The following is a 19786-nucleotide window of genomic DNA, read 5'->3' on the forward strand; positions in this document are numbered from 1 at the left end:
CTTCCTTACCCCTTCTTTAGCCAGCTGTCTCCATGCTAGCATCTCAGGTTCCTTTTCCCTTTTGAATACTGTTTTTCATGTATATTATCAATAATATGTTGAGGTCATTTGTAGTACTATCTCCTAATACCAACAACCCCCATCTCCCTTCATGTCACAGTGTTTGTAATCTGGGTTGCTCATTTGGATCTTAGGTGTCTCGGAGGCCTAGAGTCAGCTGGGAAATTCACTTTGTACATCGTAAGTTTGATAATTGGTTCATTTTCATCCTGCATATATTAATTAGGATGCTGTGTTAGACTCTAGGATGCAAAGATAATAAGTCATACATCTTGCCCTCCACAAAGTTCCAGTCTAATGTAACGTATATTGTTAAAGACTTCCTAGAGTAAAAGAGAAGTCACACGTTAAATTGGCTTCATTAGCAAGGAAACAGTATTATCTCACAGTAGTGAGCATCCCATACAATGCTTGAAGACTCCAGTTTCCCTTGTCGGTAGTTGTCTTGCTTAAATGGCATGTGTGTCTGGCTTCATCGTCAAACTGGTGGTAAGGTAGCTGTGCCAGTTCTAGGAAAAGTTTCCTAAAAGCTCCCCCAGGAAACTTCTCCCATTAAACTGGGTCTTAATGGCCAGGACTATATCACATGCTGTTTCCTAAACCAATCACGTAGGAAGGAGAAGGGGATTACCAGAATTAGCTTAAGCTATTTATTTTGGGTACAGTGGATGTCGGGTAATTGCCCTATGACCACAGCAGTTGAAGAGGCGTAAGAAATGAGAAATTCACTATAGTGTGGTATGTGCCATGATAGGAATCTCTGAGATTCCAGAAGAATTGTCTATACATCGATTACCATATTTAATCATTTGTTGATGGAAAAACTTCAACTAAACTAAAAGATTTTCTGAAGTTTGTATAAAATACAAGAATTGTATCCCCTAATGTCTAACGCTGGCTTCTTACACTAGGGTAATGCATTGTCTTCATCAGGGTATTAAGAGGTGCCCTAAGGGATTATGGGAAACCCAAAATAAACATGTTGCATCCTCTTCCCCTACCATCAGTTTTACTAAGTGCATTTTTGGAAGGAAAATCAAAGATCTATTTTGGAGAAGATTACAAAATCTACATGAATCTTTAAGGTAAAATCAGGGAATTCAATTTCCCATTGCTAAAATTGCTTTGGGTCCTGCCCCTGGCCTCTGAAGGTACACATTCCTCCCCTTTGCCATGTAGTTTACTTGAATGGAATAGTTGAAGAGGGTCAGTCTGCATACATTTTCACTGTTTTGGAAGGGAATTGAATTAATCTGGATGCCCTCCTTTCCACACAACCATATTTCAATGATTGCGGGCCTTTGAAAGTTCTTCTCCAACTTGAACTCCAGTATTTATGGTAGCTGTGTTTTATCATGTAAATATGTTTGCATTGTATTTATTTCTTTTTTAATCTTTTTTTTTAAGTTTATTTATTTTTGACAGAGAGCAAGATAGAGTACGAGCATGAGCTAGGGAGGGGCAGAGAGAGAGAGGGAGACACAGAATCAGAAGCAGACTCCAGGCTCCCAGCTGTCAGCACAGAGCCCGACGCGGGGCTTAAACTCACAAGCCGTGAGATCATGACCTGGGCCGAAGTCGGATGCTCCACCGACTGAGCCACCCAGGTGCCCCACATTGTATTTATTTCTAAACCGCATATCTGAAATTACTCATTTCAATTCTTTATCATCTCTAAAACTATGTAGTGGCATGTATGGAAAATGACATTCAAAAAGAATGCCAGTAACTGTTGACATTCCCAGCACTCTTGTAGTTAATCAGTTAACAGACTTAAGTATTCTGTTGCAGAAATAGAAACAGAGAGCAAATCCACAAGGCAAATGAGTTCAGGTCTTCTTAACCTGCTCCTAGCATAACTTGAAGTAATAGAAACAGAACTAGTTTGAGAACGTCTCAAAGCACTCTTGAAAGGGGCTTTAGAGAATAAGCCACTTAGGAGGACAAATATATCTTGGATAATCCCACTGCTAATGTCAAGACCTCTTTGAATCAGGTCACATTAAAATCGAGATGGTTCAACATGTCACCTTCTTAGCACACAGTGTCCTCTGCCTGTAGTAGCAATATCTCACACAGAAGCCACCTGATCACCTTTCTAGGTCCCAACCATTTTATCCCAGTGTTGTTGTTTTTCGTCTGAGAATTGCCCTGATTCAGTACCAGGCTCATGTGTCTCCCCAATTCTTCCTGGGAAAACTCTTCTACTCCAAAGTAGGTTCCAAGCCTTATTATTCTTGGCTTTCAGTTAATTCTAAGCTTTCTTTGAAATGGCACTCCATTTGGGGCTCCTGCGTGGCTCAGTCGGCTAAGTGTCTGACTCTTGATTTCAACTCAGGTCATGATCCCAGGGTCGTGGGATTGAGCCCTGCATTGAGCTCCGCACTGAGCATGGAGCCTGCTAGAGATTCTCCCTCTCTCCCTCTCTCTCTGCCCCTTCCCTGCTTGTGCTGTCTCTTTCTCTCTCTCTCTGTCTCTCTCAAAAGTAAATTAATAAACATTAAAAAAAATAAATGACACTCCATTTGTTTAAATGAGTGAGGGCTTTCCTGGGATCATGGATAGCTTTTGCATTGCCATCGACTCATTTGTCTGGTTTACTGAGTATCTACTATGAGCCAAGCACTAAGTAATGGCAGTGCAATGGTGACAAGGCAGGCATTCATGGAGCATATGGTCTGGGGGTGAGATCCAGCTGCTGTGATGAGGTGCTCACCTGCTTTGAGGAGTCAACATTCAAGCTAAGGCTGGAAAGATAAACAGGAGGTCATTGGGTGAAATCCTGGGGTGGAAAAGAGTTTTTAGAACTGAAAGACCTGCAGAGGAAGAGCCTGAGGAAAAGAAGACCAGTATTGCCTTCTGTAATGAGGCAAAACATGGAACAGAAACCCAGGCAAAAAGCCTAAAAGGTTACTCAGAGTAGCAGAGCAATCCTTGCAGTCAGATCTCATAATTTGAAGTATTTCCTGATTTAACCATCCTGTTCTCTAAATAAGCAGAAACTTCAGCCCAAATTTAATGACTATACAGGTGTTAGAGTACAGATGAACAGAGTGCCCTAGGTTTCTGTTTGAGCAATTCTCCTAGTTTTCAAGGACTCTGGTGTGAAGGACACAGAAGTGTCAGGCTTCATATGGGGACGCTCATTCCCAGGTGTCTCAGCAGATGAAAATCCTCACGCTCCCCACAGTGGGAGCTGGACTGCATGCACCCCACACTCTCCTAAGCTGTGCGGAGCATGGTGAATAAAGTACCAAGCATCAACCTGCTTGGCAATTGCATTTCAATCAATTTCATTTGCTGCTTAAACAATATATGTGAATTGGAGACTGGTAAGTGGTAGAAGACAGTCCAGCAATCAATCCTTGCTCTTGGGATTCTTCCCTTAAGACTTGTTTGTTACAAACACTATTTTTTTTTCTCTTCCTTTTAATTCAATTTTACCTTGAATGACTTCTCGAGAAGTACTTGAATTCTGATTATATTGTATTGCTTTTCCTGAAAAGTCTTTATTCTTTTAAAATAATTATTGCATGCATACAGCATGACGTGTATGTTTGGATAACATAGACGATATCTGGAGGGGCACGCGAAAAACTAGGCATAGTGGCAGCCTTTATGGAGGGGACAAGGGCAGGGCTGTCACTTCCTTCCATAGCATCTTCTTGTGGTTTAGATGAAAAAGATTGTTTCCTCAGAGCCCAGAGTTGTGGCTTATCCAGCAGAGCCCAGGCTAGATTATAACCTCCACTCACTGCCTCGGCTACATGCCATCGTGCAGTAAACAATTTGAGCAATCTTACATGGCAGGCCTGAAAATGAGGAGCTGGGGAACCAGGATGGGAGAGAGACTTACATTTCATTCACTCCATAACATTTTGTATGATTTCATGTGCATTTCAAAATTAGAGACCAAAAAGTGATATGTGCTGATACAGAAAATAAGGAAAAGAGAGCCCGCCAAAAAATAAATAAAAATCATCCAGTGAACCCAACTCAAAATCACGGTCAATAATTTGATGTATTTTCCTTTAGTTGTTTCCTGTCTACGTTTAGTGAGTTTCACGGTGGAGTTCACGTGCAGTACTGATTTCCGGCTTTTATTTTTACTGTGTTTTGTCCACATCTTTTTCCAGTCAAGAAATTTGAACACCTTTTCCTGACAATATACCTATTGCATGCTCTTTGTAGAATATTTAGGAAATATAGGTAAAGGGTTAAGATGTGTTCTATTTTATTTATTTGTTTGTTTCTTGGTAAGAGTTTTATTGAGATACAGTTCACATATAAAGTTCACCTGTTTCAATTGTGCAACTCAACAGCTTTTAGTATATTTACAGAGTTGTGCGACCACCCCTATAATCTAACTCTAGCACATTTTCATTGTCTTAAAAAGAAACCTTGTCATCCCCCCATTTCCCCTACCCTCCCTCCAGACCCCCTCAGTCCTAGGCAACTGCTAATCTACTTTCTATCTGTGTACACTCGCCTAATCCAGACATTTTATGTTAATGGAATCATAAAATAGGTGATCTTCTCTGTCTCCTTTCACTTAGCACAGTTTTTTCGAGATTCATCCAGTTTGTAGCAGGGATCAGTATTTCCTTCTGTTTTCCGTCATTACTTATTTTTTTATGATTGCTTGATTATTTATTCTTGATTTATATATTTTATTTCTTCACAAATCACAAAAATCACCCTTTTAAAATGTTTACTTATATATTTTGAGAGACAGCACAAGCAGGGGTAGGGGCAGAGAGAAGAAGCGAGCGAATCCTAAGCAGGCCCCACACTCAGCATGGAGACCCATGTGGGGCTCTATCTCATGACTGTGAGATTATGACCTGAGCTAAAATCAAGAGTTGGATGCTGAAATGACCCAGCCACCCAGGCCCCCCAAAGTTGTTCTTTTTAAACACATGTTTTTACTTCTTCAGAGTATATACCTAGGAATGGAATTTCTGGGTCGTATGGTAATTCTGTTTAACCTTTGGATAGATCGCCAATCTTTTGCACAGTGACTGTACTATTTTACATTCATACCAGCCATGTGCAAAGTTATAATTTCTCCCATCCTTGCTGTCACTGGTTATTGTTCTTCTTTTTGATTGTATCTATTGTCATGGGTATGAAGTGGTATACCATTGTGGTTTTGATTCGCATTCCCTAAGGATTAATGACGTTGAGCATCTTTTTATGTGCTTAGTAGGCATTCATATATCTTTTTTTTTTTTTTTTTTTTTTAGTTAAAAGCAGGCTTCATGCCCAGATTGGAGCCCAGTGCGGGGCTTGAACTCACAACCCCTGAGTTCAAGACCTGAGCTGAGATCAAAAGTCAGATGCTTAACCGATTGAGCCACTCAGGTGTCCCTCATATATCTGCTTTAAAGAAATGTTTATGCACATCCTTTGCCTATTTTTAAATTGTGTTATTTGTCTTTTTCTGACTGAGTTGTAGCTCTTTATATATTCTGGATATAAATTCCTTATCAGATAAAAGATTTTCAAATATTTTCTTCCAGTCAGTGGCTGTTTTGTTTTGTTTTTCATTTTATTTATGGTATTCTTTGAAATGCAAAAAATTTTAATTTTGATAAAGTCCAATTTATTTTTCTCTTTCGTTACTTATGCTTTTCATAGCATACCTAAGAAACCACTGTCTAATTCAATGTCACAAAGGTATACAATTATGTTTTCTTCTAAGAATTTTGCAGATTTCCCTCTTACTTTTAGTTCTTTGGTCTACATTGGGTTAATTTTTGTATATGATGTGAGGTAAGAGTTCACATTATTGTTTTGCATGTTTGTATCCAGCTGTCCTAACAGCGTTTGTGCAAAAGACGATGCTTTCCCATTGAGTGGTGTTGGCTCTCAAAAATCAATTGACCATAAATGAGAGGATTGATTTCTGCACTGTTGATTCTCTTCCATTCATCTATATATCTGTCCTTATGCCAATGCCACTCTGTCTTGATTACTATAACTTTGTGGTAGGTTTTGACATGTGATCTGTTGAAGTTAATAAAACATCCAATTAAAAACAGCTTAAACTATATAAGGCCCTTTATTGTTTACATCTCATTGCAAGCCATCTGAATGTGGGCTGCTTCCAGCTTGGTTTGACATCTCAACAAAGTCAGCAAGAACCCAGGCTTTTCCTATACTTTTTTTTTTTTTTATCTTTGCTGTCAACACATGTCCTCTTGGTCACAAGATAGCTGCTGTGGCCCAGAGCATTGTGTCTTCCTACAACAGTGCCCCAAGCAGGAATCAAGGAATATGCTGACAAAACTCTGTGTTCTTCCTTTTTTGTTTTCAGAGGGAAATCTTTTCCAGAACTCTTTAGAAGGCTTCACCGTATATCTTACTGACAGATGGGGTGTCATGCCTTCCCTCAGATCAATCATCGTTGATTCTAGGGGTATGGAAAATGAAGGCTCTGAAAAGGGGGATAGATGGTTGATGAACAGACAGCCGACACCATCTGTGGAAATATATAAACATGCAGAGAATAAACCAAAATGATCTGAAAGCCCACCAGACTGAGATGCTAATGGAATCTTTTTAGAGTGAGGAGATCTGCCTTAAATTTCTTTGGTGCCAGTTCCTTCAAAAGTGAAACTCCTGTTTTCTTTCTCTGTTATTGATTCAAGACCAAATGATGAAGTTCTTTTCTTCATTCCTTTCAAATACTGCCTAGAGCTCTCTGAACTCTTGATCTGAAGAATATACATCTGTTTTCTCAACTCTATAAAATATCCATAGGACTTCAGCCTGTTAGCATGCAGCTTTCAGCTTCTTTCTCCTGTTGACAATCCATTTTGTAGTTGAGAACAAAATGTCACTCATGTCAACTTTCAGTTAATTTTAGAATAGTAAGATAAAGTAAATACCTTTACATCTTTTTTCTTTCCTTCTTTCTCTTTTTTTTTGGCATGCCAAACTTTGCTTTTATTTTGTTCTTACTGCTCAGGGCCAAATAGTCGAAATTCCTAGCAATAATCCTACCAAATCATTCTGTATTTTTTAGCAATAACAGGAAAATGATCTATTTTTTTTATAACTTACTTGTTTGATGGCCAGAGTATACTGGTCTTGAAAGTTTTTACTACTTTGCAAGCCATTATCTTGGCTGATTTCTCTTATTTTGTTTTACTACAGTTATTGGCACATAGATAGTATGATTGATCTTTGGAGAGTCAAGATTCCTTACGTATCTTTTTGTTTTCCTTCTGTCATTTGTTGTATAGAAGTGAAGTTCCACTGGGTTTCAAGTAACTACTCTTAACTCCCATAAAAATGATTCTATTACTTTTCATCACAGAATTTCTTTTTCTTCTTATTGCTGTTTATTCTTACTTAAATTGGGTAAGTCCAAAGGGTGGGCATTTTGTCACATTCACTTCCTGGAGGAATACACAAGTCCCAGAGCCATTCATACCCTGTAAACTGTAGTGTGAGGCCAAAGAAAATAACTTATAAGTGCAAAAGAAATTAACCTTCTGTCTCTCAAATTAAGAAGGATTGGAAAAATTAGCAGTATATCCTTTAAGATGCTTTCAAATGCTTTTCCCACTGATCTTCAGCAAATTACCCAGCTTCTCTTTATCTCAATTTGTTTATCCATGAAATGGGGCCAGCAATGCCTTTCTCCCTTGGAGCTTGGGATAATACTGTGAGAATCAACTGATGCTCTATGTGGGGCTGCCTTTATTTATTTTGAACATAGGGTGCTATATAGACCAATTATTACTATTTTAAGTTTGTCCTTGATGGTGTGCATGTAAATTAAGTATAAATAAGAGGTGACAAATTATGGGGGTGAGAGGTAAGTCACAACATTGATCCTATTTCTTCTTCCAAAATGAAGATCAGCTCTTTCCCTCTGATCCTATGTGGGCTTCTTGGGAACCAACATCCCCTTCAAGTGCTTTTCACATCGACACAAGATGACTTCTAAAATTTGACTTGGCAAGAGCTTCCAATATCTGTTCAATGGATTAACCAGTAAAAATGGATACAGTGTGGAGTCTAGCATGTTGCTCCCTTTTTTGTACCTCATACAATAAAGATAGCACCGCTCCTTTTTCCTTTGAGGAAGAAGAATTTGGTTTAGTAAAATAACAGATGGGATTTTTGAAGAAGATGAGAAGGTTTGGTTTGGTTTCTTCCTTTTTTTTTTTTTTTTTTTTCCTCTAGGAGTGGAATGAGTTTGCCAAAGAGTAGAAGCTGGATAGATGCCTTAGTGCTGGATATTATTTAGTTTGTAGTGTTTTTTAGATCTTTGTGAGGCCAAAAGCCATCCAGAGTCATGAAGGCAGCTGTAGAACTTAACCAGCCTCCTGGTCAGCCTTGACCAGGCTATTGGCAATAACGACTGGTTCCTTCCCTTTCAGGATTCTACTACTTCTGCCTACTCCCTTCCGTCTCCTCCTGCTTGAGTCCAAGACTAAAGCTCTCCTTGCTCTCTCAGCCAAGGGGAAGAGGAGAGAAAGCAGGAGTAGAGGGAAGAACAAGACCACGTAGCCTCTGGATCAAGTGGGATTGAAGCAGAACTTCTCTTCCCTTTACAAGCCCTCCTGCCTCCTCCTTGGGGTGAGATGGAGAAAGGGGAAGGTCAAAGAGAGCCCCTGAGTGAGAAGCCTGACTCTGCACAGTTGCTGTGAAGGGGACATCTTCACCCACCAAACCCTCACCCTGCTCTGCGGTTAATGCCCTGTGGTCCTGGTGGGATGAGAGACCTGTTGGTCTCCTTTGGCTTAGTTATGCAGACATTCCCACAAGCCTACCCTAAGCCTTTTCTTCTCACCCCTGGAATTCTGCAGCTGTCACCCAGATGGGCTTCCCTGGCCCCCTACTGCTCAAGCATCCTCTTCCGCCATTTTACCTAAGCTCCACAAATCTGGGATCTGTGTTGCCCTAGGGCCTTAGTTCTTTTTGCTCTTCTGCCTTGGAGGACTATTTGTGTCTCTTCCCGCATCACCTAGCTCTCTTCCATTCAACCCTTTGTCTCAGCTGCTGTTTCACAGCCTCAGAGACGCACTCCCTGACCCCGCCCCACACCGCCATCCTACATTACCTGTCTCCCTTATAACCCTTGCGGCAGTGCCTGCTTCCTCGGTATTTCTTGTTCCCTTGTCTGCCTTCCCCCCTCTACTCTAAGACCCACTTAGACAGAGATCATCTCTGTTTTGTCACAGTGCATTCTAGGTACTTAGTTCCCTGCCTGACACATAATGCAAACCCAGTACATAATTTTTTTAATGACCAAGACGTATGTACTTGGGGAATGGATGAACATCTTTCTGTATTCACTGTCGAGACAAACGGTCATTCATTTGTCAGTTCAATAAACAGTTACTGATTGCCCGCTATGTGCCAGCCCCTGGGGAGACAAATATGAATAAGACCCTTCCCCTATTTCCACCAGTGGTTTCTGAATGGGGGAAGTAGGTACCACCATACCTAGGGACAGTCACAATGTGTGCAGGCGCTTTTGTTGCTGGTATCGTAACGACTGGGAGCACTTCTGGGGATGTAGTGGGCAGAGCCCAAGGTCACAAAACATGTTCCAATGCATGGGGTTCTCCTGTACAGGGAGAAACCGTCCAGCCACGCCACCCCCACCTCACCTGCAGGGATTCCTGATAGAGCTTCCGGTCTAATAGAGAAAAGAGGAGAAAGGAGAAATATCCTGCTGCAAGAGAAACTTTGTAGCAGTGCATGGCCCAAGGGAGACATCAGTATTCCACATTGGGGTCATTATGGGAATTTTTTTAATGTGCCAAAGAAGGGCTTCACCCCAGGTAAGGCCCTAATTTAAGTGAAACAATGAGGCTCCTGGGTGGCTCGGTCGGTTAAGCGTCCAACTTCAGCTCAGGTCATCTATCGCGTTCGTGAGTTCCAGCCCCACATCGGGCTGTCTGCTGTCAGTGCAGAGCCTGCTTTGGGTTTTCTATCTCCTCTCTCTGTCCCTCCCCCACTCTTGCGCTCTCACTCTCTCTCAAAAATAAACATTTTTGAAAAATAAAAGTAAAAGAAATGAAATGATAAAACCAAAAATTAAAGTGCTAAAATATAGTTTGTGATGAAAATCACTGTTCCCCATTTTTAGGATAAATCACAAAAAGGTAAGTGAAAATAATAGAAAATGACATTCCAGTTCTTTCTCAACGGGCTTTGAGTTGATTATAGCTCTTTGTGAGTGCATGAAAACCATTATAAAATGATTGCTGTATCCTTCCCCAATCTGCCTTTTTGGGGGACTATCAAGAGGAAAGAATGTTTCCCTCAGTGAAAGTCATGTGAGAGGAAGACCAGGGTATATAGCATTTAATTAGACAAGGGATCATCAATCCTTGCATGACCGACACGTTGGGCAGGAGAGTTCTTTTTTGTGGAGGCCGTCCTGGGCATTGTAGGATGTTAAGCAGCATCCCTGGCCTCTACCCACTAGACGCCAGTAGCCTCCTCTCTCTCAGTTGTGACAACCAAAAATGTCTCCAAACATTGCCACATGTCCCAGAGGGAGGGATGCAAAATTTCTCCTGATTGAGTGCCATTGAACTAGACCTTGTTTTCATCCCCCTCAGGCCCGATGTCAGACGTTCAGAGTCTATCAGAATTTAGCCATGCTGGCTTTTCAGGTACGTAGACAATACAGCTTAAAAATGTCCACTGACAGTGAACTCTGTCTTTTTGATGGGCAGAGGGGACCATTGGAAGCTGCTATGTTACCAACTGGCTATCTCTTTCTAGAGACAGGAGTTGGCATTTTGTGTTGTCTTTCTGGCATCATGCTCTTCTTCCTGCTGATTGCTCAAAGGAGAACTCCAGGAGCCTCAGGGATAATGACAATTTCTCTTTTACCTCTGTAGCCGAACTCTCAGGTGTCTGAGTAATGCTGTCACCCGAAGCATCTCTTTAAGTCTCCAGAGAGAGCTGCAGGAAATTACAGTGTATTGCAGAGAACTCTGATGTTAAAGAGGAAGGAAAGTCCTCAGAAAGAAAGGAAAGAAAGAAAGAAAGAAAGAAAGAAAGAAAGAAAGAAAGAAAGAAAGAAAGAAAGAAAAAAGAAAAGAAAAGAAAGGGCAAGATAATTTTGAAACAGGCTTGATTTAGCTCCCTTTCCACTGGAAATTTTAGACCAGCTTCAAGGGTGTGTGCCTGGGATCTGGTTTGTCCCATGTGGTTAGTCCATTTTAAGAATGATGCCACACTTGGGTCGCTCTTTTCTCCACTGCTGCACATCTGGGTTCAATTGTTCCCCCCACTTCCCTCCCATTGGTACCTGGTGTGGAGGAACTTGACCTTCCTTCCTTCTTGTCCTAGAACTTCAAATCTCTCCTTCCACAGGAGAGGAAAGCTGTTTGGCTTAGAAGCAGCATCAGTGTTGACATTGGTGGCAACAAGATGTCTTGTCTTGTCTTGCATTCAGCTCTGAGTGTCCACCAGCTCTCCAAGTCCCCAGGGAAAGTTGGCTGTGCTGGGGAAGACCGAGCTTCAAAAAGCTTTTTGGGAACTCGACTTTTTTTTTTTAATGTTTATTTATTTTTGAGAGAGAGACAGAATGTGAGCAGGTGAGGGGCAGAGAGAGAGGGAGACACAGAATCTGAAGCAGGCTCCAGGCTCTCAGCTGTCAGCACCGAGCCCGACGCAGGGCTCGAACCCACAAACCGCGAGATCACAACCTGAACCGAAGCTAACCGCCTAACTGAGCCACCCAGGCGCCCCTGGGAACTTGACTTTAGACCTATGCACAAAGAGAGAACAGTCCCGGTTTCTAGAGCATCTCTTCTGAGAGCATGGTGTCATGAGACAGAGATAATTGACCTGTTGGAGGTTTTATTCTGGTATTCCCTTTGCTGCCCGACATTTCCGAGAATACAGTCATACTGCATCATTAAAAAAATAAATATACCACAACCATTCACTCATACTAATATGCCACTTTTGAAGTTCAGTAGTTTTCCATTAGAATGATGACATTTTCATTTTCAAACCAAGTTCAACTTCTTTTGATTCCATAAGACCTAGTATATTCTGATTTTGTATAAACACCGTGACTATTATGTTGGGAAATATCATCAGAATGCTAATACTAATGAGCCCATAGAGGAACTTACTGTGAAGAATTGTTTCCAAATCTTGGAACAGGTCTTGTGTCCAGTGAACTAACCAAAAACTCTTAGGTGATTTTATTAGTAATAAAAAGAAGTAAAAAGTAGTAAAAGAAATGTCATTTAAAAGTTTCGTGATTATGGGCACTTCAAAAACAATAGGCACTTTGAGAACTCATTTTGTGTTCTGACTGATTGAGTTTCAACTGAATTAAGATTCCAAAGGCACATTTGAAACCTGAAATAAAGCTGATTTACTTGTCGATAATCTGTCCTGAAGCCTTCTGAGCTAGTTCAGGAGACAGGCTTTGGCACCTTAACTTTCTGCCACTTAATAGCAAAGATTACAGCCCAGGTGTGAAACCATCAATAAAATACAGACAATTGTCCTACAGATGGATTCTGGGGGAAAAAAAACAACATCCTGGAATTTGCTCTAGTGCTTTTGCTGTAAGAAATGTCATATAGGGGCACCTGGGTGGCTCTGTTGGTTAAGCGGCTGACTCCTGATCTGGCCCAGGTCATGGTCCGCGTTGGTGAGTTCAATCAAGCCCAGCATCAGGCTCTGCACTGACAGTGCAGAGCCTACTTGGGATTGTCTCTCTCCCTCCCCCTCTCTCCACCCCTCCCCCACTCACTCACACTGTCTTGGCCTCTCTCAAAATGAACATTAAAACAAAACAAACGTTATACTATTATATGCGACTGAAATGTACACATATTCTAAAGGAAAATAGACACTGGTGGCCTATGAGGCTCCTTGAGGGCTTTTTCCCAAATGCCTTAGGCAATATCAGTTCCTGGGGGAGAACGTAAAAAAACAAAAACAAAAACCATTAATTATCTGGTGACTTCATGAATGGTCAAACAATTTCCTTCAGTTTGAAGTCGAGCATAAACTACCTGTGCTGTTTTGCGCTGGCAACTGCTGCTAGACATATCCAGAGGCCGAATTCTCCAGAACCAAATCAGGGATTCTCCTGTGAGCATGATTTCCCAGCACATAATAACTGGAAGCTATCTGCTAAAGACCAAGAACACTCTTTGTTTTTCTCGAGAACGGACTGCTGCATTGGAATTAGCACAGTGTGAAGGTGAGGGAACCTGCCCTCTGGCTGGCAACAACAGGCGGGGTGTCATTTTGGTGGAGACCCTCAAATTAGAAGCCAAGGCAAGTTGTGCAGGCGCGCGCACACTGTTGCTCTGAGACCGTTGTCTTCATCTCCTGCCTCCAGCACAACCAAGGAGACGTTCAGGGCTGTCCCCCAGGGAAGTGAGGTCCCAAGGGATGCTTCGGAGGATTTTTTTTTCCTCCTGCATCTGTGGCTGCCCAGAGGTATTTATCAGCGTGTACAGTGTGTACAAAGACCCTGTAGTGTAAAGTGAGATGCTCCCCAAAGCGGTTTAGGAGGCTCAGGCTGCTGCTGTGTGTGCGTGTGTGTGCGTGTGCGTGTGTGCGTGTGTGCGTGTGTGTGTGTGTGTCTGCAGAACGCGCAAGCAAGAGCGCTGAAATGCAGCTCTCCTCTCTGCCTGCAAAGAGTCGCTCCACTTCCCCCTCTGCCCAGCGCACTCGGGGAGCGCCAGGGGGAGTCCTCGCCGGCCAGGGCTTCCCGCGCCCCGGGAGCGCCGAGGGCTCGCCTGGCGGAGCTTAGCGCAGCTCGCTCGGCGCTGCCAGCCAGCGGAGCGGGCGGGGGTGGACACTGGGCTTCTGTGTGCCAGCCGCAGCCGTTGGCTGGCGGGCGCCCAATCCCGGGGCATGCCGCCGGAGGCTGGCCGGGACGCACGGTGAGAGACGAGTTTGGTGGAAGGCTTGACCCCCAGGCTGCCCGCAGAAGCCGGCGTCGGGAACCTAGGCGGTCGGGCCGCCGCGGTGGGGGCTTGCTGCGCTGCAGCGGCGGGGAGCTGGGCAGCCCCGGGGTCCCAGGGAGGAGGCGGCATGGCTTCGGTGTTCATGTGTGGAGTGGAGGACCTGCTGTTCAGCGGCAGCCGTTTCGTGTGGAACTTGACCGTGTCCACGCTGCGAAGATGGTACACGGAGAGGCTGCGGGCTTGCCACCAGGTGCTGCGGACGTGGTGCGGGCTGCGGGACGTGTACCAGGTGAGCCAGGGCGCGCGGCGCCCCAGGGCCCTTGCAGGATGCCAGGCGCTCTTGGGAAGCCGGTTCCACCTGTATGATTTTATTCTCTCTCTCTCTCTGTCTCCACCTCTCTCTTACTTTAAAACTCCTAGCGGGCTGCTTGGCTCCTGGGTCAATTTTCAGCAGCTGTGGATAACTGTTGCCTGACAAAGCTCGTGGATTGTCCCCCGTTGGGCTCGGGAGCACTTGCGAGTTCCTACCAGCATTTGCAGACGTCTGTTACAGAGTGATGGTGTACTGCCTGGCACTTAGCTAAGAAAGCTGTGGCTTTGCAGCGGAAGGTCTGCCCGAAGCGACTTTGACATTCAGACGATCCCTTCTTTTTCTTGTATTGGGGGTGGGGTGGGGGTGAGCATCTCAGGATCAGCCATGTCACACCAATTTACCATCAGAGGGGCCTTGGTGGGTTTTCATTCTTTGTATTTCAGTTTTCCATCAGGCAGCCCCACGTTGCAAGGCAGAGCCAGGAAAAGCTGATTCTGTGTCTACTGGCTTTTGGAGGAAGGACAGCAAATTGTGAATACTTTGCAGGAGGAGGATGGCTAGGGGAGGGAGGGGTGGCCTGGCTGATCGTTGTCAGAATGCTTACATTTGGATTTAGTCCCCTCACCCAACACAGCCTCTTTATTTCTCTGCTAGGTCCCATCCTGCAGACAAAAAATGCAGCAACTTTATTCAACTGGGAGACCGTTCATCTTCTCTGGGGACTGAAGCTTCCCTGGGTTTTGTTTTTTTTTTTTTTGGACAGTCATTTGTGGGTTTAAATAAAGTCCTCTGCTTGGGTTGTTAATATCTTTGAGGTTAAAAAAAAAAGCAAACTACATTGCATTTAGGAAGATTAAGCCTGGTGTTTGCTATAGGAATATATCATCATGTTTTCTTTCCTGAGATGTGGAAAGAGCTTTGTTGCAGTTCCTGGCTCCCCCTACTCTCACCCCCTTCCCACTATGGCTATAATGTGTATCTCATTGTATTGAGTCCTATATGGGATCGGAGCCTCTGGTTTTGACAGGCTGTAGTCTTTCATCAATCAAGCAAAATTAGAAGATCAGCTCTGGGGATTAAACTGTGGGTGTGTAAAGAATCAGCATCCCCTCGTCATCCTTGATGTCCGTATCAGCCTTGTTAAAATGTGAGGAACATTTGCTTCTTGCTTTCACGACTCCTACTTTGGGTAATATGTCTCTGATGTTTTGCAGTTTGTGAGAATCCCACAGCCAGGCTGAGAAGCGGGGCAGCCTGTGGGGGTTTGAGAGTAGTATGGAGCTGTGGTATAGATCCCATCTGGCTACATACAGTCCACGGATCACCTGGCATTTCGGAGCCTGAAGTGTCTGCCTTTGAGCATTTTTCTCTTTGGGGAAATCATTGTTGCGTTGGTCTGTAGGAGAAGTGACCCCGATAGAGTTTTGTTTTTGCTTTTTAAGGTTGGAGAAACTTTTAAAAGGAGAACACAAGTATTGGAACCAACCAGACAGCCTTTATGTGTCTCTCCCCAAGTTCAGGGGAGCTATAGTTTATCTCTTTGCGGTCAGTGACCAGATAAAAAATGGAGGTTCCAGGATCTGGAGACCCCATGGACTCTTTATCAGTTTTATCAATAATTATTTTTAAGAAGCACAGCAACTTGAAGCATTATCCTACTAAAGTGAAGATTTTTTCTTCTTTAAATGGATGGGGACTGAGCCAATACCCTCTCATGATAATAAAAAAGGACATCTAAAATAATGATAAGTGGAAAATGATCTCTAAGTTTAGAGTTTCCTGTACATGAGAAAAGAATTTTTAGAATATTTTAAAACTTGCAAGGACCATAGATTTCTTAATTGCACAATATAAACTAATTGCTAGCAAAGAAACACCATTTTTGGGACGCCTGGGTGGCTCAGTCAGTTAAGTGTCCGACTCTTGGTTTCGGCTCAGGTCATGATCTCATAGTTTGTGAGTTCGAGCCCTGTGTCAGGCGCTGTGCTGATGGTGTGGAACCTGCTTGGGATTCTCTCTCTCTCTTTCTCTCTGTCTCTCTCTCTCTCAATAAATAAATAAAATTTTTAAAAACTTAAAAAGAAACACTATTTTCATTAATGCCTTTTAAATAATGATCAGGAAAATAGTCATTTAAATTATATAGAACTTGGGGCGCCTGGGTGGCTCAGTCGGTTAAGCGTCCGACTTCGGCTCAGGTCATGATCTCGCGGTTCGTGAGTTCAAGCCCCGCGTCGGGCTCTGTGCTGATGGCTCAGAGCCTGGAGCCTGTTTCGGATTCTGTGTCTCCCTCTCTCTCTGACCCTCCCCCGTTCGTGCTCTGTCTCTCTCTGTCTCAAAAATAAATAAACGTTAAAAAAAAAAAAAGTAAAAATAAATAAATAAATAAATTATATAGAACTGAAAGGCAGTATAATAAAGTAGTTAATACCTTAGGCTCCAAGTTCGAGAGACATAGGAATAAATCTGACCTCTGCCTACACTTGATCATGAGTAAGTTACTTACCCTTACTATGCTTCAGTTTAATCATGCATAAAATGGGAAATATGATAGTGCTAATCACAGAGTTTGATAAAAGAATTAATTGACACAAGATATTTAGCCCAGTGCCTAGAGTTTAGGAGACATTCAACAAATGTTATCTGCTCTGTCATTTTAGAAACTCAACTCATACTAACCTACAAATTAAAGAGAAGGCACTTTTGACACAACTGAGAAGTCTAGCAGTTGGATGAACTTCAGGTATGGTTTGATCAGAGCACTATACTTGTTGCCCATGATTCTTCCAGCCTTGTTCGTGTGTTGGCTTTTTCTTCGGCTGGTTTCTTCCATCATGATAGCAGATAGCTGCAGCAGTTCCAGGGCTTAGATCCAGATATCAACCCATTCAGGAAGAAAGAAAACTTCTCATATCCACCAGCTATCAAAAAAAAAAAAAAAATTCCAGTTTTCACTCTGATGGGTTAACTTAGGGACGGTGCCCACCCCCAATGCCATGCACTGAATGGCACAGGGAATGGGATTATAATTCAGGCATTCTCAATGGGAGTGACATGACCCCCAAGAGGCAAACATTGTTTCTTAAAGGTAGGAGGGTGGCACAAGAATCTTACTCTTTTTTTGTGTATAGAGCACAGATGTACATAGAATACCTAAACAGATATACAGGATTCTACAGGCATTAGAATTTGCAGGGGGAGGAGGTGACTAGCAAACAAAAAAGTATCTAAAAGGCTCCTTAAAAAGATGATCGTGAATAAAACTGTTGAGAAACACTAATTACACTGATTGGCTTAGACCAGTGGGAGAGCAGACCCATTTGTGAAGCTGGGAGTGAAGTTGGTCCCAGGCGGACCACACAGCTGCCAAACAGTGGGGGAGGGTCAGTGCTCAGTTGAGCTGCAATCAGCAATGCCCCCTACACTTGAATTATTAGAACCTCAAATCTAGAGCTCTCTAATATAATAAAGATTAATGGCAAATATATTTCTAAGTATTTCGCCGCCGTAATTTGAGTTAAAGGGGTGGGGGCTCATCATTAGAATACCCTTATTGCTATCCCATAATTACAAATTCTAAAGCACGAAGGGGAGTGTTCAGTGGTACTGTCCAGTTTAGTGGCAAATGGACTGGAAACACCACAGGGTTACATATTTTACTGAACTCAGTTTTTTATCATCTTGACGATAGAAAGGTGTCATCTTTCTTGCTTCTAGTCTGAATAGTCTGGTTTGTAAGGAAATCCGGGCTCAATCACGCCAGAGAGAAATAAGGGTGGTGCGGGAGATATCCATTACATGAAATACCTGACGGTTCCCTGGGGGTGTTTTGTTTATTTATATACTATACGTGAAATAAGATCTCCCACCTATTCATAAAGGAATCTGGCAACAACGTTATTGCCTGGCTGGCACAGCCGGGAAGGCATCATTTCTTTGGAATTGAACACTTCCTCTACATCTAGATATTGGAGAGGCAGGAGACTTAATTTGCCAAAAGCTATGAATAATTAAGGCGCTAGCTATAAGGCATTTCTGTAGTAACGCGACTAAATAAAAAGCAGGCTGAAGCGGCACTGAGGCTGCCTTTTAACAAAGACTTACTTTATGCGTGAAGCTTTGAATTTGGTTAAAGTAGCAGACTGAGACATTCACCTTCAATTTGGGGCTAAACCTTAAAAGCTGATTCATCAGCCGTATATCTATCCTGCTGATATCTTGCCTGGATGGGTTCTGTTATAGCAATTAATTAGGGTTAACAAACAACTGAAGTAGAAAATGGTGGGAGAATGTGGTTGAAAAAAAGATCAACACCCTTTGCTTTTTATTAAGCATGACATGTTCTAACAAAGGCCTCAGCTTGTTTCTTGGGATTAAGCTGTCCCCTCATCCCCAACACCTCAAAGCTAGAATTTCTTGCAAACTCTGAATGGAGTCATTGCCTTCCAGCAGGAGGTAACTTTAGACAGAATTTGAGATATTCAAGTGACCATAAGAGGCCGGGTCAGCTCCCCTGTGGCAGGCAGTTGGCACTGAGTGGGGAGCATACAGTTCAGAACAGCAGAGGCTATAGACTCAAAGTTTAGCAAATTTGACCTTGACCAAACCGCTTTCCCCCCTTGAGCCTCCTGGGTATAAGGGGAGAACTGTAGTACCTGCATTATGAACAGGATGAAAAATTCATGAGATAGTATCTGTAACACTAAATGCCCTTCCTGATATAAGCAAATGCTCAATAAATGTTAGCCCTTGGGTATGTACCGTACTTAACAGCAGACCCGTAGAAGGTACTTGATAAAGTAGCACCGGGTATTACTATTATTTTTTTTGTAAGTGATACTAGTTCTCTGGAAAGTACATTCCCATCTTTACAGGCAAGGATGTTCACTGAAAGAGACTGTGGTTTCCCACAGCGTGTGTAGGGTGGGCCTTGGGTATTTTTTCTTGTCTTCACACAGTAGACCCACATTTTAAGCCATACAAAAACTCTAGGAAATACAGGCAGCTCCCATTAGGGTCGCTAAGGAAATAATCTCTCTTTGTCCAACACTTTGATGATCCTGATAACAAATGAACTTTGCATCCCACCGCATTGGAAGGAAAAGACCAACGCCCCCAAAAGGCAGGTTCCCCATTGAGCATTCAGTGGCCTGTGTGCTTCAAACCCTGTATATTTTGCTTGTCCCCACCCTTCACTCTCCACATTACTCTGAGTTACACAGACTAGAAGAGGGGCTGACAAACTGTGACTCACAAGAGAAAACTGTCCTGTCTCTCGTTTTTGCAAATAAAGTTTATTGCACACACAGCCTTCTGTTTTTGTAAATAAAGTTTTATTGGCACACAGCCCTGCTCACCCATTTGCTTGCTGTCTGTGGCTGCTTTTGCATTACAGTGGCAGAGTTGAGTAGTTGTGACTTAACTACTTACAGTCAGGTAGTTCATACAAAGATGATATTGGCCACAAAGGTGAAAATACTTACTG

At 42.8% G+C, this 19786-nt stretch overlaps 1 protein-coding gene across 9 annotated transcripts in view; it reads left to right on the forward strand.

Annotated features, from left to right (window-relative positions):
- Positions 1–19786, forward strand: part of FRMD4B (FERM domain containing 4B) — a 321646-nt gene that overhangs the window by 136838 nt on the left and 165022 nt on the right. The window contains exon 1 of one of the 9 annotated variants that reach the window (XM_053219077.1): positions 12872–14277. The exons of 6 other annotated variants lie outside the window; for them this stretch is intronic. In XM_053219077.1, coding sequence (XP_053075052.1) covers positions 14116–14277 — 162 coding nt within the window. In that variant the 5' untranslated portion in view covers positions 12872–14115. Of the gene's footprint in view, positions 1–12871; positions 14278–19786 lie in introns of those variants that run through there. 2 more of the 9 variants (XM_015072433.3, XM_053219083.1) reach the window with 2 other exon arrangements.

The sequence above is a fragment of the Acinonyx jubatus genome, chromosome A2, assembly GCF_027475565.1.
Source record: "Acinonyx jubatus isolate Ajub_Pintada_27869175 chromosome A2, VMU_Ajub_asm_v1.0, whole genome shotgun sequence".
NCBI classification, from domain to species: Eukaryota; Metazoa; Chordata; class Mammalia; order Carnivora; family Felidae; genus Acinonyx; species Acinonyx jubatus.